At 37.7% G+C, this 25,714-nt stretch overlaps 1 protein-coding gene across 1 annotated transcript in view; it reads left to right on the plus strand.

The window, feature by feature from the left end:
* Positions 1 to 25,714, plus strand: part of LOC135219825 (ATP-citrate synthase-like) — a gene marked incomplete at its 3' end in the record, with an annotated part of 106,506 nt that overhangs the window by 43,215 nt on the left and 37,577 nt on the right. The window contains 4 exon segments of the mRNA XM_064256923.1: positions 19,374 to 19,627; positions 19,892 to 20,150; positions 24,981 to 25,193; positions 25,506 to 25,663. Of these exon segments, the coding sequence (XP_064112993.1) occupies positions 19,374 to 19,627; positions 19,892 to 20,150; positions 24,981 to 25,193; positions 25,506 to 25,663 (884 nt within the window).

The raw sequence follows: 25,714 nt of genomic DNA on the forward strand, positions 1-25,714 counted from the left end.
ACCAAATCTTTCTTGTTTACTTAGACGAAAGCAACAGCTTACACCATCGCTATTTTCCAGTAAGGCGCAGAATGACGTGTCTCGTAGGTTATACTTGACTTATCGAAAGTTCTGGTGAGAGCTGTTACTTAGGCGACAGGGTATAATTAGTTTGTTTGTATGGTGTTTTTACGTTGCATGGAACACCAGTGGTTATTCAGCAACTGGACCAACGGCTTTACGTGACTTCCGAACCACGTCGAGAGTGAACTTCTATCACCAGAAATACACATTCTCGCACCTCAAATTGGTATAATTAGTGTGAGGTATAATTAGTAAGATAGTACGATGCCCTTAATTATTTATGTAGTGTTATATTCTGAACTCATTCCGGTTTTGTATTGTAATATAATAACCATACACACACACATACGTATATATGTATTGTATGTATGTATTTATTTATTATTTATGACTGAATACGAGAGGTCGTGAACCAGAACACGCAAACATGGGATGCTGAAACTCCTGCTTTCCTAAACTTGTGCATTTGCCGTGGGATATTTAAGTCTTCAAGCGGAGACTTATTCAAAAAGTTTATGGTAGTTGACAATAACATGCGGAAAGGGGGAAATAAGTGGGAAACGAAGGTATTACTAAAGTAGTTCTAAAGGAAAAGAGATAACAGGAAGGAGGTTAGTACCTTCGCTTTTAGTTTTTTTTTTTTTTTTGGTCACATGCCATTCAGTGACCTTTGCATATGATATATATATATATATATATATATATATATATATATATATATATATATATACATAAATTTTATGTTTATAAACATATATGTCTGTATGTATATACGTGTTTGTATGTGCATGTATGTTATATGATTGCATGTGCACAGAAACAAGAAAATAACTTGGTGCATACATAATTATTCTTTTGATTTACATTTGGTAGAATTCCTCATAGTCCATGGGATCTCTGTAGTGAGCGGACGACCCTGGGCTACGTACTGTCTGTCACGTGCGCCAGAACACGCCCTTAGGGCTTAAAGGTTATTTGGTGTGGCAGTGGGCAGGACAAAAGCTTTTTTCTATAATTATGCATCCCGTCTCCACAATGGCTGTGCAAGTGTCCTTAGCGGAATGGCAGGGTTCTCTGAGATGGATGCTCTCTCTCTCTCTCTCTCTCTCTCTCTCTCTCTCTCTCTCTCTCTCTCTCTCTCTCTGAAACTTAATTATGACAGATACTTGAAATTAATTTATACCTTGCATAATTTTGCTCGTGATATTACGGACGTTGAAGACTGAAACTGATTTGTAAACAGCCATCATCTGTAGAATTCCTTCTACAAATCCGACCAGATATTTTATCGTGTCCCAAAAGTAAGCCTATAGAAACAGTCGTATGATGAAAAGACTATATCTAGACAACAATAAGAAGCTAAACCCTATGAAATGTCCGTCCATTTGTTTTTAGCAGTCCCAGCACCATCAAGAAAGCAGTAGTTGATGTTTGATAAACTCCAAATCCCACAGACATTGGTATCAATAAAATCCTCTTGTCTTGATTGTAACAATCTAATGTAGGGAGGGAGAAGGAAAGGGGCGTGGCCAAAGTCACAGAGACGCCTGGTCCATTTAATTTACCTTATTGTCAGTGTTATCCGGTTTTTATTCAGTAAAGCTTAATTTTTAACAATTTTCATTTGCATAATGCAGTTGTGGACACCAAAATTCTGTTACGCTCAGCCATAGAAATTTGAGTACTCGTGCCTACTGGAATCTGTCTTATTTTGGTTTAAGAGCTGCTGTCGGTTCAAAAGCCAAACGATAGATTCCGCCTTAATCACTCGAACAAACACGGTCAGTGGCTCTCAAAGGTCTTGGGAATTGGTTGCTAGCGACGAAGTGTTTCTACAACAATCATTGAAGAACATCGAGAGATAATCTTGGGTCGGCCGTCACCTCATGTCGCGGCCTTAGAGCTGCCTCATAGAAGATTCTTTAATGTTATTATTGATATATATATATATATAGATATATATATATATATATATATATATATATATATATATATAGTATATATGTGTGTATGTATGTATATAGTCTCTTAAGCTATTATTTGCTGTAGAGGGGAAACAGCGATTACTATATTTTTATGACAGTGATGTCGCTATTCATTACTTCAATTTGCAATATTCTCAGCAACCTTTACGGACTTTGAAGCCTGTTTTGATATATATATATATATATATATATATATATATATATATATATATATATATATATATATATATATATAAGCAAATACCACAGGAAAATGATAGGCAGAAATCCAAGCCCTTTCGTCTTTACCAAGACATTGTCTTAGTAAAGACGAAAGCGCTTGGATTTCTGCCTGTCATTTTCCTATGGTATTCGCTTGTTTAATGAAGTCACGTGCATCTACTGTAATTTTTAAGCATACATATATACACACACATATTGCAACGTTACTGAAGCACATGTATGCATATGTTGTTCGGAAACTTGGACAAACACGTACACTGCGAGTGTGTTTGTGTTTTTGCCAATAAGACAGATTCATTTACAGTATAAGCACCTGAAAAAAATTGCTATTACTGTACATAAAGCTTATTAATTGCAGTCAGGAAAACAAAGCAACGCAATTCAAGTTTTTATTTGGAAAGTGGCGATGAAACAAGATCACTAATACCGAAGGGTTTGCAAGGTCTTTTGTCCTCATGACCTGGTGCTATTTTGAGCCAGTTTGTTTAGCCCTTATGTCAGCTTGTCTTTCATTTTCCAAATTGGACGAGTGTTTTTATATACTGATATGAATGGCTTCGGTTATTTTGAGAATGGATTTGGTTTCAACCATGTCGCTCTGTCGTCCTGATTTTTGTTGGTGTTTGGCGATAAAGGGATGCAGAATTTTGCCGACTTTGTTTGCTGTAAAATCAGTGAGTCAGGATAACCTTTGGTTAACGCCCTTTGGTTTAATTCTTACGTTATCAGTATTGTTGCCGGTATCTGTTTGTCCTTAATGGTCAAAGAGAAATCTCGTCTCCTTAACATTTAAATAATTTTTCCAATTCAAACTTTTTCGGACATTTTTTTCCTCTTAACAAAGAAAGGAGTTATTTGGGATCTGACTTGAGCAGCTGTTTCTTTCAAGTCCGTCGGAGTTAACTTCTTTATTGAATCAAAAGAAAAGTTAGTTCGGTCAATTATCACGTTGTCGTGCCGAGCTAGAATGGGCAAACACAATGGCCGCTGATTGGCTTTGTTATACGCGTTTGCAGATGTTGAAAACTAAAGAAGAAATTATATAAACTTAGAGCAAACACGTAAATAGGCTTGATAACAAAATTGTCATGTTTTGCTTTTCATTTCGTGTACTTAATTTAAACAAGGAACAGTTAAGTCTGAGAAAGGGTGTCTCTGTCAAATGAGTTTTTTATGCGTGCTGATGCGAATTCAGGTAAAAATGCCAATGGAGAAAAAAGTCACACAAAAAATATCGCAGGAAAAAAGGCCACATTAATCCTCCGTAGACAGTGAACCCCAAGGGTAAATTTTAACCCGATATGTATCCATGTATCCTCCTTTGCTGCGTGTTTAGTAAACACAAACAACACATAAACAAAAGACTAAATATCTTAAAGGTAAAGATCCCCAAGAAATATTGTGAAATTTTCCGTGTCTTTTACCAGTCACCAAAAATTAATGTGACTTTCTTTTCCTAGCCAAAGTTGTGACTTTATTTTCCCGTGACTTTATTACCGGTAACCGTTGATGCTTGTCAAGTAAGCGAGTGTAGAAGTGATGCAGTCACGCATTCAGCAGGACCAACAGTGAAGCGCAGACTTGAACTTGAAGTGAGGCGTACTATAGTCTTGGCTAATCGCCAGGAAGTCTTAGGAGTTTCGAGCGAAATCTGCACTTGAATTCTTTCTTACTTGAAAGCCGATGCAAATGACACTGGATTTCCTTTATCAAGTCGAGACTGAGAAGAAGGAAAGGAAGGCGGCGGGAACGAGAAACCAGTCTTCATGAAATCGTGTTAAGTTTTCGGTCATATAGTAGGGTCGTTTTCATACTCTTTACTTTAAAATGTGTGTGTTCAGAATGTCAGTGGCATCCAGGCATATCTAAATCGATATATATATCTGAATGGCAGTTCAACTATTTAAGTCCAAATGATGAGGCCGTTGATCTTGCAAAGTTGCAAAGTGTGTTTTCCTCTGCTCAGTCCAGAAGACAACAGCAGTTGGCCGCCATGCAAGTTGAAAGGAGTCACACACGCACGCACGCACTCACACACCGGCAACTGTCTTGCCCGTCTGGTTTTTGCATCCGCGGCTGAACAGTTGACAGCGATACCGCTAGGAATCCTGTTCCTAAGCGAGTCCCGTTCGAATCTCCACGGATCCTAAATATAGGAGGGAGGAGATCCGTTGTGTTGATGGAATGCTATGCGGGTTTTATGGGGTTTAATTCTAAATATGTTTTATAGTAAGTGAAAAGGTTATACTGTCAAATGTTATGGCATTTGTTTCGTATTCAGTTGTTTAATTTTCTGAAAAAGAAAAAAAAACTATTGAGGTGGCTATTTGCGGTCTTTCTGTCCGCCTTCAGATTTTAAAAACTACTGAGGCTAAGTGCTGTAAATTGGTATGTTGATCATCCATCCTCCAAGTCATCAAACATACTAAAATTGCTGCCCTCTAACCTCAGTAGTTTTTTTGTTTTATTTAAAATTGAAGTTAAACATTATCGGGGCGTCTGGCACCGCTCCAAGTTCCAAGGACACAGGCCACCACTGGGCTGAAATTTCAAGGGCCGCGACATAGACTCATGTGCTGTGGCTGATAGTTTCATACAGCATAATACGCTCTACAGAGGCTCGATTGCGCCAAAGGAACATAGGCGCATATTTTAATTGTTTTAGTATTGAGATTGGGATTAACACGGGTACAAGTCTCACCACACCAACCAGAGGCCCGAGATCGATATGGTTAAGTTAGATGGTAAATTAGGTACTCAACAGTTAGCTGACTGCGATGGGTCTCAGAGAGGGCGTAGAAGTGTTTGTTTGGTGTTCTCAGCTTCATTTCGAATCTCCAAAGAGTTTTGTGAGAGCAGGAAGGTTATTAACATCATCCGAGCCACCACTAATAAGGGGAGCATTCTTGTTTATACAAAGTATGCACTCTCCTCTCTCTCTCTTCCCCCTTCTCCCCCCCCCCCTTTTTTTTTTGTTCCCCCCTTTCTCTTCTCCTCTCCTCTCTCTCTCTCTCTCTCTGTATATATCATATATATATATATATATATATAATATATGATGAATAACTTGATCACGAAGTATATAAAATGTATAAATAAAGGTGATGCTACGGGGAAAATGGAAAGACGAGAATGCCAAGATCTTTCGGTCTACACGACCCTCTACTTAAGACATTCTCGTCTTTCCATTCTCTACCGTGGCATCACCTTTATATATTATATATATATATATATATATATATATATATATATATATATATATATATATATGTAAACAGTCCTTGACTGATGTAGTGAACATTTTGTTTTTGGAGGGATTTGTTTATTGTGGAAGATAATGAAAATGCAAAGATGAATGACACCTGAGTTCAACAAGATAGGTAAAGTTGGAGAATGCTCGTGGAACTTACTGTTGAGGACGTCAGGAGAACAATTAATTAAAGACGCTGAAAATGGAGAGGCCAGGAGTTTTTGGGATCGAAAGTGAGATATTACGGTGCGTTAGTGAATGTGGGTTGAGTATAAATGATAGATGACACGGATGTGAGACTAATGTCTGGACAGGAAGAGGTTTCAAAGGAATGGGGTTTTCCTTTGTATAAGGGTGCAGGTGATAGAAGAGACTTGAGAATTACAGGGGAATTACTTAGCTGAGTATACAGGGAAAGGTGTATGGTAAAACAGGTGACAGGTTTGACAAGGGGAGAACAGCGGTTTGGTTTTAGGGTGTCTAGATCACGAAAGGGTGATGTTAGACACTTTGAAGTAATAGGAAAAAAGCTGTATGGGGGCATACATGGACCTACACAAAGTGTATGACTATGCCAGCATAACCAGGAGGTAGTGTGAAGGCTATTGATGTATAGTATAGAGGGTACATTGTTGAGAGCAATAAAGATATTTTAACTATGTGTTAAGCAGGAAAACCACTTATAAAAATGGGCCTGAGAGAAGGTGTGAAAAGTCTTGCCGTTTTGTATCTCTGTAGATGATGAAGTCATGCGTTTTAGATGTAGGTGCAGAGTTATTGAAATAGAATGATGGGTTGTAAATAGTATAGAATGACATGTTCACTGCGATTGAGCATGGATTTTGGATAAAGAAGAGAGGCTGTTGAGAATAGTGAGAAAGTTGGAAACATTCGGAAAAGGAAAAAATTGTGGATTACTTGAGCAAGAATGTGTTATAAAGGTAAATGATAACCAGAATAATGGAAAAGGGAAGATTAGTATAGACGAAAAAAATTAAAGCAGTATGTTCTTATAAGTATTTGGGAGTAACGAATTTGAGTGTTGGTAGGACGAGAGAAGAGATCAGCCGCAGAGTGGGGGAAGCAAGGGAAATAGGAGGTTTACAAAAGATAGGAAACTTCAGGGGGTCTGTGGAAAGTAATTGGACATCCAGGAGGCGAGAATGTGTGTGTGCAACTTGCTGCTGGTAGGAAACATTGTTTGCAGACAAGTTTGTTTGCAAACAATGTTTCCAGTCCAGAGTCCAGACCTCAGTTGTCGTCAGGATGCTTGTCGGTGCAGTAACCTCTGTAATCTATTTGGCTATTTTAATGCACTCGAGGAGGGATAAGAGATAGAAAAAGCCTACCTTTGATGGCGGGGGGATTCAATTAAGCATCTTTTTTTATCGGTGTCCGGTAAATACCATTTATAGGGAGGAATAGGGATTCAACGATGCATCCATTTTTTTCTTCAAAATCTAAATGATACATTTGATTGGGAGGTCATGTATTTACATCGGCCTATTAGCTCCATCTTCCTTACATTGACTGGGAGGTAATTTATTCACATCGGCCTATTGGCTCCATCATCTTTCGCTTTGCTCCCCCCAACCCCCGACCGTTATTTCAAAAATTTCCTTCGCCAACGAAGCCTAAATATGTTCACAAAAGACTTTTTCTTTCATTTCCCACAATATTTGCGTAAACTCGTGTTACACCCTGTATATACACATACATACTTACATAAATTATATTTATAAACATAAACATACAATATACATGTGAATACATACATATATGCATGTATACATATGTATATATAAACAAACATACTTTATAAATGTGTCTATATACATATACACACAGAAACACTAAATGTTTTTCCATTCTGGATTGGAAACAAATATACGGTAAAATTTGTTTGCAAACAATGTTTCCTAGTGTGGACAGGCCTTTAGATTCCAACTTCTTTTATGACTTGTGTGGTTTCAGTTGGTAGCGCCCTTGCCTTTCAATTGAAAGTCCTGGGTTCGATCCAGATGTGAGTCAGAAATAAATAAATAATATATATATATATATATATATATATATATATATATATATATATATACATACATACATACACATATTTATATGTATATATATTGCATATATTAACGTCATTTTACGTCTCTTAGATTATAGAAAAAACGAAAGTACAGAGAACTTACGTTTATAAAAATAGTTTTAATGATAATTTAGCATGACTGTTAAATGATACGTCTTACAGAAATCGTCCATTACTGGGTTATGAAAGTTAAATGAGCAATTAAGGGGAAATTTTAATTATGTATATAGGCAGACGTAATAAATTACTGTTACGATAATGAAATCAGACGAGACGACACTCGGTCTAGATGAGAAATTGGCGAATTATTTCCATAATTATGTCCTTGTTCGTATTTACCCATTCGTTTGATTTAATTTATACGTTATTTTATGTTTGGTAATATTTTGTCATAGAATTAAAGTGGTGTACAGCAGTCTGAATACAACCGGCGTGAACCTGTTTCTTGGTCAACCTGCTTACGTAACTCGGAAAGCCACTGCCAGGTGGTGTGGACTCTTGAACATGTGCTGTTTCCTTGTTTGTGTCTTTTCCTCTGTTTCATTGCTGTTCTTGACTTGTGTGTTCGCCCGTGTCTGAGGGATGTAGGGTGAATCAGATGTTATTAAGTAAGGTTTAACAAAATTTTATGGCTCTTGGCGGTAAATACGTACTTTGATTAGACATTCCCCTATACATGAAATTTTTGGAGAAATCTGCTGTGTTTGGCGTTGTGCTATGAGGAAACCATCTCAGTTATATACTAACGAACGTTTAACATAAATACGTTATATCCTTATACACACATTATTATATATATGTATATATATTGCATGTATATTTCCCATGTACAGTAAATTTCATGCATTGAGAAGCATGGGGTCCTGCGTCAGTGGCCATGGGCAAGGTATGCTGTCTGTAATTATATATATATATATATAATATATATATATATATATGTGTGTGTGTGTGTGTGTGTGTGTGTGTGTGTGTATACACATGTATATACATGCTCTATTCTAGTTTTATAAACCTACATGTGACCAAAAAATTACCATGTGAAGATGATTAAACATGATAATTCATTGGTACCTAATGTTAGGGTCGAGTCAGAGACGATTTTTAGCTTTCCTCCTTATATATTGCCTTGACACTTGTTTTCATCATTTATGGATTCGCTCCAGATGTGTCGCAACACCTGTTACTATGGCATCTTAGTCTTTTTAGACACCTGTGTATAAAACTAATTTTTGACGTTGACATTATTATTATTACACTTGTCGAATAGGTGCATGTAAGTAGGCCTTAACAAACATTTAGAATTGGTTATTCAGTCTTTAGCCAAAGGGTAAAAAAGCATAGTAACGCTTTTTTTTATTGCTTTTATCATTTTGAATGATTAAAAAGGCCACTCTCGCGTTTCAATCATAATGATGACACCCCCTTTTTTCGTGGTTCGACATTTCTGTCCCTCAACCATCCAGCTCTCAGACATTTCTTTCCCCGGATGTATTTTGCTCCTCCCGCTCCCGTTTAGATCTATGGTCCGCTCTCTCTGTGTCGTACTACGACGCTTCTCGTTCCTGTTAGGCCTAGGCCAGATGAGGGCGCCAGGTTAACCCGCGCTTTTTGTCCTTTAACAAGAAAAAGTCTTATCTGAGATCAGCGAAAATGACATTTCAACCTCGGCAACAGAAGGTATGTTTTATGTATTCGTCTTTTGTTTTTAGTTGTCTCAACGTTGTGACAAGTGTTGCTCTTAGCTGTTTCAACTTTGTGTGCAAGTGTTGTTCTTAGCTATTTCAACATTGTCCACACGTTTTGTTCTTAGCTATTTCAACTTTATGTGCAAGTGTTGTTTTAGCTATTTCAACTTTTTATGCAAGTCTTATTTAAGCTATTTTAACTTTGCAAGTGATCCGTCTTTTGGTTCAGTCGATGGAGTGTGAAAAGAGGAGTGACTTGGGAACAAATCTCGAGTTTCTATGGTTGACAGAGAAAGAAATATTCGCCTATTCAGAGAGGATCAATTCAAGACCACTTATGAAGCCGGTCTGCACGACAGTCACATGGACTTGCACTGAGTGTGTGTGTGTGTGTGTGTGTGTGTGTGTGTGTGTGTGTGTGTGTATAAGCGAATGCCACAGGAACATGGCAGACAGAAGGTCAGTGCCAAGCGCTTTCCCGTGTTATTTCAAGCATCGTGAATAAACACGGGAAAACGCTTGGTACTGATCTTCTGCCTGTACATATTACAGGATGAAATATTTTAGTTGAATACTATACGGAATGTGAATTGATCATGCACTCGGCATACCAGAAGTTGCTAAGCTCCTCTCATTGGAAATAGAGGGAGTTTTGTCTGTGACGAACTCGGCTTGAGAGCCTTACCACAACATATTCCTCCATTCTACATAATCCCACATCATTCCGCTCCTCTTCCTGTGAAGCCTATTTATTTCTTAGAAACGGTAGCAGCATTTCGTTTTATCAGGGAGTATCGCTCGAAGAAATAGAATTTATTTTTTAATTTTTGAAATAAATTTTTCCTTTTTTGATACGTGATCTCTTCTTTCTGTATTTATTATTACTTCCTGTCCCTTCTTTCAAATGAACACTTATCTTCTTTGGAAGCTTGAATTTCAAGTCAGTGGTGGCCCTTGTGGGCTCTTTCCATCTGAAAATGGTTCGTCCTCTGAATCGTAATAGTGCAATGATTATTTTTCTTACGCGAACCAACACGAAGACGTATTCTCTCGGGTATTCTAAACTTCTCGCGAACGATTGCTTTTGTGTCGTGCGTGACTTGGTTAAAGGAGGGGTCCTAGGGCGGCCCGGGGAATGTCCATAGAAGAGGGACCACCTCTGCAAATCGATGTCCTTACCTTTGGCAGGAATGAGAAAGCCGGCAGTTTTTTATGCCGTCAGTTGGGCGATGGTCTTATTTCCCTGTTCGTTATGGGAATCGGGAATGAACTGTATGGTTGCGTTCCGGCAGCCATATATATTTAGAAATGTGTATAGTTATATATATATATATATAATATTATATATATATTATATATATATATATATATATAATTAATATATGAAATATGAATCTTACCCCATCACCGTGATTCATATACATACATCGAGCTACAAATGTCCTTTAATATCCAAATTCGCTCTACCTCGGAATGAATATATTTTCATGCATGTTAACCTAAGGGGAATTTTTTAGTTGGTAATAATTTCGTCATTTCTCCTCAGTCCGCTGGGCGCTGGTTCGAACCCGCGAGAGGACGGAATTATTATCAACTAAAAAATTCCCCTTCGGTTAACATATATGAAGATATATTTATTCCGAGGAAGAACGAACTGGATATTAAAGGACATTTGTAGCTCGATGTGTATATACGTGTGGGTGTGTGGATGTGTATTATATATATATATATATATATATATATAAAAGGCCCATTAAAACACTGGTTTAAAATTAAAGACTATATATCGGTGGACTATCTTCCACCCTTGAGATAGTCCACCGAAATATCGTCCTTTGCTTTAAACCAGAGTGTTTTAATGGACCTTTTATACCTGAGACGTATCCTGTTTTAACTGAAGAATTTATTTACATATAAGTCTATACATGTATCATGTTTATATATGTTTATATTTTAATATGAACACATATTATGGTATACTTTATAATTGAACACATATATGTATATGTGTATATATATGTGTATGTGTGTGTATAAAATATAACTAATTAGTGTATTTGTTGATGAATTACTTCCATATTTCAGCTTGGATTTGCATGTTTCAAATCCGCGGTATGCAGGTTCAGACCTGATATAAGCTACAATGGCAAGCACGCATCGAAAGTCGCTTTTGAGCTGCAGATACTCTTCAGCGAATTAGTTCTCTATTTGTTAACACTTCCTTTAAGCGCATGAATGTGTTTGCTTTCCCGCGTGTGTTCGTATTCTTGGTCAATGAAAGCTATGTTAATCTCCACCTGTGTTATTTTGATTAGCGAGTAAATTCGATACCGGAGTGTCAGCGTATATTGCGTACCTTGCTCAACTGCTTATAGAAACGACCTTTGTTTCGTACCGAAAAGGTCATCGAAATACCAGAACCAATTATATATAGACCATATGAACGATAAGTTTAGTACTTTAACCAAATCCGGTAATTTTAGAAATAGCGTGTCGGGGAATTTATAATATTTTCATATCTGTCAAAGACGTAGGTAGTGCAGCAGGTGTTTCGTTTAGTTCGAGAACGGTTCTTCCTTGTAATATCTGGCGTGATAAGAGATGGCGCTCATATTTCATTCAGGGGTTGGAGAGAGCGGCAGACACAAGTGAAGACTTATGCTACACTGGTACTATTGATTTCCACCATAGATGTAGAGCATGTCGTTTTCCTTCTTAATCTTCTTGCAGCATTCCCCAAGGTCAAATTCTCTCTCTCTCTCTCTCTCTCTCTCTCTCTCTCTCTCTCTATCATCATCCAGGCGGCGTGTTTGCTGTACTGATACCGGAAGCGTAGTAGCCTTTCTCCCAGTTTCGAAAATCGGAGTTGCCGATTTGCAAATTGAATGCTGCAGGCAGTTCGCATCTTATTGTCTTTCACTCTTTGCTTTTGTGGAGGAAATCGCGCCACTTAAAAGAGAGACATCAGAAATAAACTAGTTTATTGATTGTGTGAAAATATTCCGCCTTGACCTTCCGCTGTTCACCCATTTAGAGATGAGTAACTCATTGGACGTTTGGATTTTAACACAAGATAGACTCATCTTGAAAAAGTGAATGAATGTCTTGGTATGAATCTGTACTTGCGTTTCTTCCCGCCACACCTCACCACCTTTTGGCGGGGTTGAGGGGGGGGGGGGAGAGAGTATTGATTGTGAAGGGACACACCCACCTACCACCTTCCTCATCCATCCGTTCACCTGGGACCCTCCTCCCACGCCCAGGCAATTTAACAGGCCTCCCCTGCCCTTTCCCCATCTCTACTCCAGAACACGCCCACCTATATTCCCCTTCGGAACCTTTGTAGGCTCAAACCTTTTTTTCTCTCTCTCTCTCTCTCTCTCTCTCTCTCTCTCTCTCTCTCTCTCTCCTCTCTGGCCTACTTCGCCGACCTTTTTCCTGCAGCGGTTGACGATCTGTAGATCTCGCGTAGGCTTATAGTCTTTCTGTGCAGCCCATCCGTTGGTGTTAACTGATGATTCATCTTTTGTGAATTCTTCTAGCTTTTTTGTACATAGATGTCATGAATATAAAACTGGATTTGGTTACCGATACGATACATATTACTACTAGTATTACTATTTTGGGAGTAGACCGTCTCTCAAACATGTCTTGTTGAAAAGGATTGCTGCTTCAGCTCCATTTATTTTATAATTTTATATCGAGTTTTCTCCTTTCCTTATCGGAGACCTTTCTGCGTTGCTCAAACTGACAAGCAACGTGTCAAAGGGGATCGTCAAATCCGGTAGTCATTTCCGATATTCTTTATTACTATTCCCATTACAATCTACACTCTCTCTCTCTCTCTCTCTCTCTCTCTCTCTCTCTCTCTCTCTCACGAATAATATGATAATAATATTGCACGAAATTCGTCGTGATTTTGTTAAAACACCATTTTTATAACTAAAAATGTTGAGGCTGTACTTACCTCTTTCCCGTGTCCCTTGGATATATGTGGGTGAAGGCGCTGTGAAATCCAGGAATTAAGGGCAAGAAGTCAACGCCATTCCTTTAGCAAAAAGCTGAGCATATTTAGAATTCCTTTCTGGTTTCACTTTTCCTAGTCTCGCTCTCTATATCCGTAGGCCAGTGACCTTTCTTCTTGTGTGGCTGAGGCGCCAGTGTGTCCTCCTCAGAATTGAATTGAAGTTTTAAGGATTCAGATTTCCCTTGGGGGTCCTGAGAACTCACGCTCATGAAATGAGCTTTCGTTTGGGTTAAATCTTTTATAAGATTATTTGGACTGGGCCTAGTTTGCGTAGTTAATGATTGCGTTGTAAAAAAAAAAAATCTTATGAATACCAACCGTCAGTGCTTGATTTGAATGGTAATAAAATGTCCTATCCCTGAAAATGATGTGCTTTTGATAATTATAAGCTTCCATTAGCTTAAGAGCACGGTTACATATAAGAAATGCAGTTCGTTTTCAAAGACTGATAAACTTTGCAGAATGAATACTATCGTCAGCACAACCGAATCAACTGCTGCCCGATACTATAACGTAACTTAATTAAGACGGAAAAAGAAAGCAGAAAGAACGGAAGAAAAGAGTTAGGCCAAATAAACAAAATAATGGACGCACGCTATCAAATAGTTACTCCTTTCGGAGACGGAGTGTTCTCCTTTAGGGTTTCAAGAGTAACGTGCATCCCGGGGGCAGGATTTTATTTCGATTTTTAACCGAGTCAAAGTCAGGGTCAAGGGGAAGAGTCGAATGCAAGCGCAATTTACGAAAGTAAATAAGAGTAAGTACATGCTGTATGCACTAGCACTTGTATTGCTATTGTGTTTATTTCTGGCATTTTTGCAGTAATCAAATCCATGAATATAGCAGGAAATGTTTATTACATAACGCATTAAAATCGAGAGACTGCTTGCATCATACCGATTATTACGAGGACAACTGAGGTGGAGGGGTGCGTGTGTGTTTGAGAGAGAGAGAGAGAGAGAGAGGTGCATGTGTGTTTGTGTGAGAGAGAGAGAGGATCGAGGTATCGCGTAGGCGTGGCAGAAGGGAGGAGATGAATCAATACTACCACACGGACTACGGTAGAGCCCCACCACGCCCTTTGGAGAAGGAGAACACCCCTGGCCGCCCACCGTGTATCCAGGCGACGTCGATGACACGGCGCGACCACCGAGCCTGGGAAGCACGTCGAAGGGCGTGGAATATCTCTCTCTCTCTCTCTCTCTCTCTCTCTCTCTCTCTCTCTCTGTGTGTGTGACTCCGTCGATATCTGCGGCTTCTTTGAAACCGCAGCGGAACGCCCTTTGGTGCTGCTATCGATATCCCTTGCTACCGCTGTTCGGGAGGGAGAGGGTTTAGCGGGGTTTGGAGAAAGGGGGGGAGGGGGATCCGTAAAGGATTGACAGGTGTCTCTTATAGATAGATAGATATATATATATATATATATATATATATATATATATATATATATATATATATATATTATATCGATCTTTTCGTTTGCAACGTCATGGTCATAAAATTTTTCCTCAAGCCGCAATCTTGGGAATTCCTTATTCTTTACACGACAGTTTTACGTCAGTTGTTTAGTGCGTGTATCGATTAATAAATATTCATGATTATATTATCACTCAACTTCTGAAACATGACGTCACTCATTGTGTAGCAACATTTATTTAACTTTGGTTCTTTAGTTCCATAATTGGTTCTTTAGTACCATAATTATTTACTCTTACTATAATCACGTTCTTGATGAGTGAACAATAATGTTTATTGCACGGTTCTTTTAGTTTTTATTTCATTTTTAAAAATTTAAATCTGAAGTATTGATTATAAAATGCCGTGTGATGACATACATGTGGAGATTCTGTCCCTATGGTGTTGAATTTTGACAGTTTTCAAGTCATGTTGGTTCATCTGAAGCGACCCTTCTGGAGATGTCTCTGTGGCTGTGCGTCAGTCATATCGCCTCAGATCTTTTCTCGGGTGAGGTTCAGAGATCAGGGTTTTAGATCGCTAATGGATCACGAAGACAGTCTTGAAGTACCGATGTTGCATTGAGAGCACAGATTTTGATTAACGTCTGTTTGTGTTTGTCTACTCTACGCATAGAAATAATGAGTTTTTCGTAGTTAGCCCCTATAGGGGTACAACATTGGTCTGTTGATATTCAACTGAAATTGGGTTTCAAGCTGTTCTTAGGACTTGTTTGACTCTTTTTAACATTATTTAAGGCCTATTTGACTAGGTGCCAGAAATAATGAGTTTCCGTCGTTAGCCCCTATAGGAGTGCAACATTGGTCTATTAGTTTTCAACTGAAATTTAGGTTTTATGTTGTTCTTACGACCTATTTGACTCTAACATTATTTACGGACCATTTGACTAGGTGCCAGCTACATATGACACGATTTTTCTAAATCTCTAGAACTGAGAGATTGTCGTGAATTGGTTGGTCAGTGTTTTTTTTTATTTATTTATTTTAGAAAATTTTCCTCTCTTCGATGGCCATGCTTTTGGTGCCACCAACTTTCAGAAATTAATTGATCGACCGTCGCTCCGTTTTTCGATGCTTATTTTACCAGTGCCTGAAGAACTTGCATTGTACGTACAGCGATAAGTCTTGCTGGCTTTTACCTTCTTCTGGCGAGTTTGATTAGAAAATTGCTAGCGTGATTTGGGAGCGAATGAAGATAACAAAAGTAAAAGCATAGACAAATAAACAAAATGAATACCATAACTAAATATCTCTCGCGGAGCTAACGGAGGAGTTGTATGAATATTTTATCGTCAAATAAGACCTCTCAGATACCTGTTCATTGTCACGCAATCGGCATCGCCCTGACCAGTAAGGTTAAAGGTCACCTTGTCATTAAAGTAGCCGTGTATCAAAAGGATGGATTGACCCTGGGACTGGACTGGCGATTTCGTGCAGTCTGTTCCATTCGGTTTGGGTTTGCGTGCAGACTCTGCTGTTTGATGAAGATTATTCGATGGTGTGCAAAGGCTTCCGCTCACGGTTAACGATCAGTTTGCTAAGAATTCGTAGTTCCACGAGGCCTTCTGTTCACTGAAGATGGTATGATACGATCGCCCTGAAAGATGGCCTTTTGCTTCTCGTCCCTGTAAAAGATAACTCTCTCTCTCTCTCTCTCTCTCTCTCTCTCTCTCTCTCTCTACCTCTCTCTCTCTCTCTCTCTCTCTCAGTCCTGTATGAGTTTACGGCTAAAGTAATAAGTCTTGTTTGAAAATTCATAAATGCAATAACTCCCAGGCATTTTTAGGCATCGTGAACGAGTTTTATGTTTAAACCAGCATTCATGACGCTAGATTTCAGAATTCGTGTTACAATAATTCGGCTTTTATGTGAACGTGTGCTTGTAGATATAGTATGGAGTTGCACGTTGAAGCCGTAAGTCGTATTGCTTTAACATTCCATGCTATGAGAAATTTTGAAGGCCACTGACACACATGTCGGAAACGCCTGATATATTGACTTCACCTCATTAACGCAAGCGCCATCATGCACCTGTACACACACCGCGCCGTTCGCTTCTTGCACGCACTCTCTTGCTTGTTGATATTAATCAGCGGTTGCAACTGCATTATACTAATGATTATTACGTGCGCATATATTCCGACACCTGTAGTTGCTGCTAACACAGCTTTTGACTTCAAGTTTATCTTGTTTTTTATTTCAAACTCATTTTGTCGCTACTTTTTCTCCCATATATATTTGTACACATTATGAATAATGATAAGTGACAGCAATAATAATCATTTTGATTGTGTCTGATACTTTCGCCATTATATTTCTGCCGAGGTCATGAATATTCATAACTAGAATAATGTTGGAACTTCGCTAGGCTTGCAAAACGTAGTCACATTTTCAACCTCACTTGTCAAAATATGCGGAGAATATAAACAATTGACAAACTGTTTGGTTTATTTTGATGATTTTATTGTTTCTGGTTATGGATGTGCATGACATGATAAACTGTTTGTTACGTTATGTCATTTTACTTTTACGTTGCTACATAACGTTTATTCCATACGCTCACGGTCTAGGTATATTACGCTATTAGTAACCTGATACTATGAGCGGCAAACGAGTCTGGTGTATTTTACGAGCCTTTTATTTTTATTTTAATCCTGCAGCAGTTTATTGAATAGTTTTTATAATTATACTGTATTGTAGTTTATTTGAACGTTTGAGTATTTTCAGTGTTGCAGTTTTTTTTAAACTATGAATTTTGAAATTATTTTCCATCAAAATCCATCTTGCTTATCCAAAATGGACCTGGATTAATGTGTATGTATATGTATGTATGCATTATAAACACACACACACACACACTGTAAACTTGGGAATCCTACCCTTGTTTATTTGTCTTGGGCCAAATGCAAGTATTGATAACTAGAAATTTAACGTTAGAGTATGAAAAATTAATTATTTTAATATTTAATGAAATGACTTCTTTAAGAATCATAATACACTTACATAAAGAATAACAAACAAGCGGTTTCATAAACTATGTGACAAATTAATTAAGTCTAAAACAATAAAAAAAAATAAATTAGTCCAGCAGTCTCTTACGTAAGCATAATTAACATTTACCTGCCATAGGGAAAGAACACTAATGGTTTAGTCATGGCAAAGGAGTGGGCAGATTATGCAATAGTAGTGCAGCATTTTTCACACGTAGGTATGCTCTCTCCAAAAGTTTTGCAGCGCTCCAAAGCATGTTATAGCCTATAAAAGCACATGTGGCAACTCTCTCATGAGCTTATGTAGCCCTCCTATACGACAACTGTTGTGGTTTTTGTGTTTGGTGAATTTACAAGGGCTGCTTACGAACATGAGGCCTTGTCGGGCGTATGGCCATCTTGATATAGATTGATCGACCAGAAGGATTTAACCCCCCCCCCCCCCTCCCCTGCTTCCCTTTTCAGGAGTATTCTTCGTTTGCATATGATACGGTAGCAATATATTACTAAACTTAGACAGAAGAATATCAACATTTGTAAAAATTACAATTTTCACCTGAGATTTGTTAACATAGGTCTATGGAAATACACTTGTAGTCTTTGTTGCAGTTTTAGTTGCCATTTACGTCAGATTTTGTATGTATAATAGTATGAATAAAATTATTCATTAAGTGTAGATGCTGTAGTTGATAATTTATATTTAGTCCATATTTTTTAGACATTTAGGTTAGAAAACACATACAAAATATATATTTTCTATTTTCGGTAATGTAAATGAAGACTGACTTTCGTAGGTCTACTTGTCAAATCTCTCTCTCTCTCTCTCTCTCTCTCTCTCTCTCTCTCTCTCTCTCTCTCTCTCTCTCTCTCAGTATCATGTGTTTGTATTCCCTCTTGTCAGTAACTTCACCCAACCTCTTAAGGCAAGCAAATGATCGATGACTTTAAAGATAAGATGTTGTGGATTTGCCCGTTTTCCATCAAATCTACCCAAGATGATTGACTCCTCCGTCCCCCTCCTCTTTCTAATGTATTACGTCATGAAATGAGAGACGAGATTATGGAAGATATTCTTCATGAATTTCAGCAACAAATATGAGATATATGTTAGTACATCCTTAACTTTTGGATTCAAACTTAGTTTCCTCTCAGACCTCATACTTTTTACTTTTCGTAATGTTTCGTACATTTTTGCATACTTTGAAATATATATATATATATATATATATATATATATTTAAATATTATATATATACTATAATATTATTATATAATGAGTGAAATTTTACATAGGTGAACAGATCGAATATTAAATGTGAGTGCTTTGATGGAAATGCGGAGAGATTTTATTTCGTGTTATTATTTTTAATTGGTAGAATTATAATAATTAATAATTAAAAGCGTAAGGCAAGAACAGGTTTATGTTTGTACTTTTGTGTATGGAGTACCTGCTTTAAGAACATAATGTAAAAGTGAATGACTCATGTTATGTTGTATTTGGGTACTTAGTAAAACATCTTACATTCCCGTGACTCATGTTAAATTGTAAGCTGAAGCTATATTAATATGAAGCTACATTTTTCACAGGTTGGCAAAGCTGTTGGAAAACTTCGTCACTTCATCATTGAACCCTTCCTTCCTCATGATCAAGGTGATGAGGCTTATGTCTGCATATTTTCACACCGCAACGGAGATACAATCCTCTTCACTCATGAGGGAGGCGTCGATATTGGTGACGTCGATGCTAAGGCGCTCAAGCTGGATGTTCCAATCGAAGAGACTCCCAGTGAAGATGAGATTAAGGAAAAGTTGTTGACCCATGTTGATAGCCCACGCAAAGAGTAAGTTGATTCTGATGTACTGCTGTATATATGGTATTATATACAGATACTTTTAGACACCAATCAATGATAGGAAATTAATTTTTTATCACATCAAGACTCATATTAGTCCTAGGTAATGACCCCCAAAAACCCTTGGAGGAAAGATCCCAATTTTAGAAAAATGTATAATTGTGAAATGCTGAAGAATGAAATGTGTACTATAGTTATAGTGTTATCAGGTTATTTTTCATGTTCTTTTCTTCTCTCATTTTTTTCCAACAGAAAAGCTGCCGCCTTTATTAAAGCCCTATACGACCAGTATGTTGATTTGTATTTCACATACCTAGAAATTAACCCTCTGGTTATCACCTCTGAAAATATTTACATCCTGGATCTTGCCGCCAAATTGGATGCCACTGCTGAATTCATGTGTAAAGCCAAGTGGGGGGAGGTTGACTACCCTCCACCATTTGGCCGTGATGCGCTTACTGAGGAAGCTTACATTGCAGACTTAGACGCCAAAAGTGGTGCATCATTGAAGGTATTCATTTATTCGTAGTTTTATTATGTTTAGCTTGCACATATGGTATGCCCATGTTTTTACAAATACCATCTTTCATTTTTGCAACTTAGAATAAGCATTGAAAACAAATATTTTAGTACATATAAAATTGTAATGTTTACAGCAAATCAAAGACATGAACAGCCATCATTTACTATCATGTTGGTTTGAAGGGTTGGAAAACAGTTGAAGACAGTTATCTAAGGTGTTTTTGTAAGGTTAACCCCATTTATAAGGAAACTTATGTTTTTTTTTTTATTGTGAGTGAATATAGAGGAAGACCTCAGAGATGGTAAAATAAATGTTTTATAGGAGAGTGCATGTGTAAATCTAAGAGGTTTTATTTGAGTAGAACTTTGGTTGTCAATCCCTTTCAGAGATACAATACATTACAGATTTACTCAAGCACACTGTGCGTACTGAAGAAGTAAGATTAGGATGGGTAGTGAGCATTTAGAGTACTAGTAGAGTGAACATTGTATTTTCATTTATGAAGGAATAATGGAAGGTGATTAACACTTGCAGTGCAGAATTAGTCAGAAGAAAAGGAATAAATTATTTTTTAATCAGTCCTGGAGTGGACCTTAGGATCTTAGGATATGTTGCCTTTTTAAGTAAAGGAAAAATTTTTTTTGATAGGAGTTGGTAATGAAATCTGTGAATAGTAATTTAAAGATAATAATCAGAAATGAAGAGAACTGTGTGTAGGTCAGATATAGAGAATGAATTATTTTTTTTCTATTGTGTTTGGAGAAGAGCTTTTGTTATAAGGTAGGTTTGCTTCTGCAGCAGCTATGAAAATGGGTTGGTTAGCATTTAAAACCTAAATATGTCTGCTATTTGAATTGGATCTTTTTGTTACAGTTAGTAAATAGTTATTCATGTACAGCATTCACAAGTTAATTTTGTCCTGTAGTAAGAAGACAGTACTTGGGAAGGAGGCCCTCCCTAAAGCTTACATTGTTAAAAATAATGGCCGTAGCACAGTTTGTCTATATAATAGAGCCATTTTCTTATAATGATTCCCTTTATTGATGGACGAATGATCATGCAATAATCATTTAGTATGTATTCATATGCAAGTTGAAAGGTATTGACACAAGGAGAGTTTTTCATTTAACCTGTGAACAATTTACAGTAAATAATAAAAAAGAAAAAGTGTTTTGCAATATTATCTGATATAGCATAATTACATTGGGAAATGTTAGTAAGTGGATTTAATAGTTTGATGGTTGCATTCATGTGGGGATGGTGGGTTAACAGTTGCATTCGTTGAGTATCACTTGTTCATTACTGATTAGTTGGTGCTGACCCATGTGTTAGAAAGTTGATTTTAATGGTTGAGGACATGTTGTTGCACCCCTGATGTACAACATCTGGTAGTTGTTGTATAAAAGTTAAAGCTAAAGTTTGGTGGTAACAGTCCTGCCACAGGCTATTGCCTCTCGGTCAGATGTCAGCCAAGTAACCCCAGCCCCTACTATGACATCATTCATGGCAATAACCATCCAATAGACAGTTTACTATTCGCCCTTTGACAGAGAGTGAAAGCTGGCCCTGAGATTACAAGGCCAACGCACTACCAACTGTATTGGAGGGGTTCTTATGGCCTGATTAGTGGGGTCAACTCATCAATGGGATGTGGTTCAGTCCAAGAATGTCATCATTGGGAGGCATTAGCACAGAGGTTTTTATATATTTGTAGGCAGTAAAAGTTCCTGGATGATGATCAGGATAGGTCTATTTTTCAGCAAATGCAGTGCTTCAAGGAAAGGAAATTGGTAGTGTCCTGGGGGCTGTTGATGGCATATATGGCAGCTATCAAGTCATCATGGGTCAGTACATTGTTAATGTACTTCTTCATAGTGTCTTTTGATGGCACCTCCTTGAACTTGGCATAGAACCAATTTGGAGATGAACAGTGTTGTCATATGAAATTAAGTACAGAGCGCATCTGTGTTTGGGCATCATGAACAGACAAGATAAAGTCAGTTGTATGTTAGTAATGAGGTAACATATCCCATAATGATTCTAGTATGGCATGTTCATCCTCTTGGTACCTGGAGTTCCTGTAGTCATGAGAATACTTTGATATGGGATGTCTTTTCCAAAGGGATGAACAGTGTGCACCATTTATCAAGGATTATAAAATATTATATGTCCATATTATGGCTTAAATAATGATTTTTACTGGTACAGTACTTGGGTTATCCAATTGAGTTACTCATGTACTGAGTGCCATGATGAACATTGTGAAATGGTTTTCAAACATATGCAGTGGTGATGCCTTGGTTATAGTGTTTAAGTCACTCACTTTGTCTGTTGAGGTGGGCCCAGGTTGGTCATTTTTGTATACTCCTCCATTGCTTTCCATGTTCCTTGTGCTTTGAATACGAGAACATTGAGAAAAGGAACTTTCTGTTGATGCTAGTTTCACACAGAGGATGCCACACTAAAAGCCTATCTTGATTGGTGTGTTCCTTTTTTGTCATGGCCTATGATGAAAGTATCATGAAAATACCTTCAGTAAGAAGGAAGTACAGATGCACAGAAGACATGTTCTATGACAATATCTATGTGAAGATTGGTGAAGAGAATGTTGAATGGGATGCCATGGGTACTCCAATTTTTAGAGTAGGTATGTATTTATATATAGATCCTGTGTGTGACGAAGGGGGCTTTCTTCAAAAAGTTAAGGATCTAAGGGCATTTTCCTGGGTGGCCAGTTTTGGTGTTATCTCATCCCAATACTATATCTGATTGAGTATAGCATGGTGATTTAATCTATGGTGACATTGGTGAACAAGGACTTGATGTTGAGAGATGCCATTACACTTGCTAGGAGAGTCCTTGATAACCTCCAAGATTCCTGCTGAAGAATGGAAGCTAAATTTATTAGTTAGGCATGGTGTTACATTTCATGTTAGGTTCTTCCCCAAGTGTTATGGGGTTCTAGAATGTAGTTGATAATGGACTTGGGGTAATTTTGTTTATGGGTTGTAACATTTCCATTTATTATACTCAAGTAAAGAAGATAGTATATCACTTGCTGACTTCATTGTAGAGGCATCTCTTCACATTTCGTTGTGTGGGGCAAGCTAGGTCTGTAGTACACCCCTCCTCATCCTGTACACCTGGAGTGCTTGAACAAATTCTTGAAATTGAGCCAATATCAGATACAATTGGAGGACATATTGGTTGGGAGATGAGTATATAGTACTCTGTATACTCTAATAAGTACTACTTAATCTCGGTAGCTGATTTAACGTAATTGCATTGCTCAAAAAGCACAGTTTTAATCATTTACACATGGTTGAAGTACCACTATATATTTTGAGAAATAATCCCTAACTTAGTATTTCCCAAAATCCTTTGCAAATGACAGCTTCTTCAGACAGTGACACTCATGATTTAGACCATGCCATACCAACAAGATACTCCCAGGAGCCAAACCCTATGGAGGGCCTGAGCCATATGCTAGTTGTAAAACGGTTGTGCAGGACAAAGGAATGCACCCTCAACCAGTGAAGTCAGTTGCCTGGCTTGTTGGTAAGATGTCAACCAATCACTGACCAGTTCCTGGCCCAAGTTGTGTATTTCATGCTGGTATTATATTTACTGTGAAGTAGGAAAATAATAGTAGGGCGAGGATCAGCAGGAAAGCCCATTAACTCATGGGAAAAGGCATAGATGGAGACCTATTCCACATGGGAGTTAAGGCAGTAGGTGTACAAAATAGGTGACAACAGAGAGAACTCATACTATACATCTAACCCTGTACGAGGAAGATCTGATGTAAAATATCATTTTTATTATTTATTTTTTTATTTTTTTATTTTTTTTTTTTTGTCTATCACAGTCCTCCTATTCGACTGGGTGGTATTTATAGTGTGGGGTTCTGGGTTGCATCCTGACTCCTGAGGAATTCATCACGTTTCTTACTATGTGCGCCGTTTCTAGGATCACTCTCTTCTGCATGAGTCCTGAGCTACTTCAGCCTCAAGTTTTTCCAGGTTCCTTTTCAGGGATCTTGGGATCGTGCCTATTGTTCCTATGATTATGGGTACAATTTCCACTGGCATATCCAATATAATTCTTATTTCTATTTTCAGGTCTTGATACTTCTCTATTTTTTCCCTTTCTTTCTCTTCAACTCTGGCGTCCCATGGTATTGCATCATCAGTAAGTGATACTTTCTTCTTGATTTTGTCAATCAACGTCATGTCTGGTCTATTTGCATTTATCACCTTATCTGTTCTGATACCATAGTCCCAGAGGATCTTTGCCTGAACGTTTTCTATCACTCCTTCAGGTTGGTGCTCATACCACTTATTACTGCAAGGTAGCTGGTGTTTCTTGCACAGGCTCCATTGGAGGGCTTTTGCCACTGAATCATGCCTCTTTTTGTACTGGTTCTGTGCAAGGGCCGGACATTTGCTTGCTATGTGGTTTACAGTTTCATTTTTCATATTGCACATTATTATTATTATTCTCACCTTTTGACTCAGTGATGGCCCAAAGAATTTTGTTTTTAAGTCAAGTAAAAATTGAGCAAGCACGATTTAAAGAAGTTGGACAGCTGGTGGAAAGAGGTCACAGAGAACAGATGTGGCTTTGGCCAAAGAGAATATTCAAAGAACATACACTACACAGCTGAAGGCAAACTTCAAGTATGTAATAACCCTTGCACTAGGGTGAAATGCAAGAATTATTATGTGAAAAGTGAATGTTGTTTCATCTCGAATAATCCCTCTTTGTACGTATCTGGAATTGAGGATCACACCGCACTGATGCATGTTCTCTTTTCAGCTGACAATATTGAATGAAAAAGGCCGTATTTGGACAATGGTTGCTGGAGGTGGAGCTTCTGTGATTTATTCAGACACAATCTGTGAGCTTGGAGGTGCTGGTGAACTAGCTAACTATGGAGAGTATTCTGGAGCCCCTTCAGAGCAACAGACGTACGAGTATGCCAAGACAATCCTAACCCTCATGACCAAGGAGAACCATCCTGATGGAAAGGTATGTGCTTTTTATCAACTGGAAATTTTCATTTGTATAATAGTAGTAGTTTATTCAAAAATTGAGTCATTCTATCTAATTTATATGGTTCAATTATAACTTTTCAACAAGCATAGAATGTGTGAAGATACATTGACTGCCGTTAATTGGAAAGGTTTTCATCATCTTTAATGACTGAAAACATTTCACCTTGATTTACTTGACACTAATAGGGCCAGAAGTCTCTACAAGTATGTAAACATAGCACGTTATTGTACTAAAACTTATTGTATGTTGAATATGTGAAAGGTAAGATAATGGTGACTTTTACAGATTTTGATAATTGGTGGTGGAATTGCAAATTTCACCAATGTAGCAGCAACATTTAAGGGTATTGTAAGGGCTCTTCAACAGTATCAAGCAAAATTGGTTGAAGGAAAAATCAGCATATTTGTTCGTCGTGCTGGGCCAAATTATCAGGAGGGATTGAGGTGAGTGTAAATTTTGATGTACTGTATTTTAATATTTGTTGGTTACATGTA

Source organism: Macrobrachium nipponense, chromosome 1 (assembly GCF_015104395.2).
Source record: "Macrobrachium nipponense isolate FS-2020 chromosome 1, ASM1510439v2, whole genome shotgun sequence".
NCBI classification, from domain to species: domain Eukaryota; kingdom Metazoa; phylum Arthropoda; class Malacostraca; order Decapoda; family Palaemonidae; genus Macrobrachium; species Macrobrachium nipponense.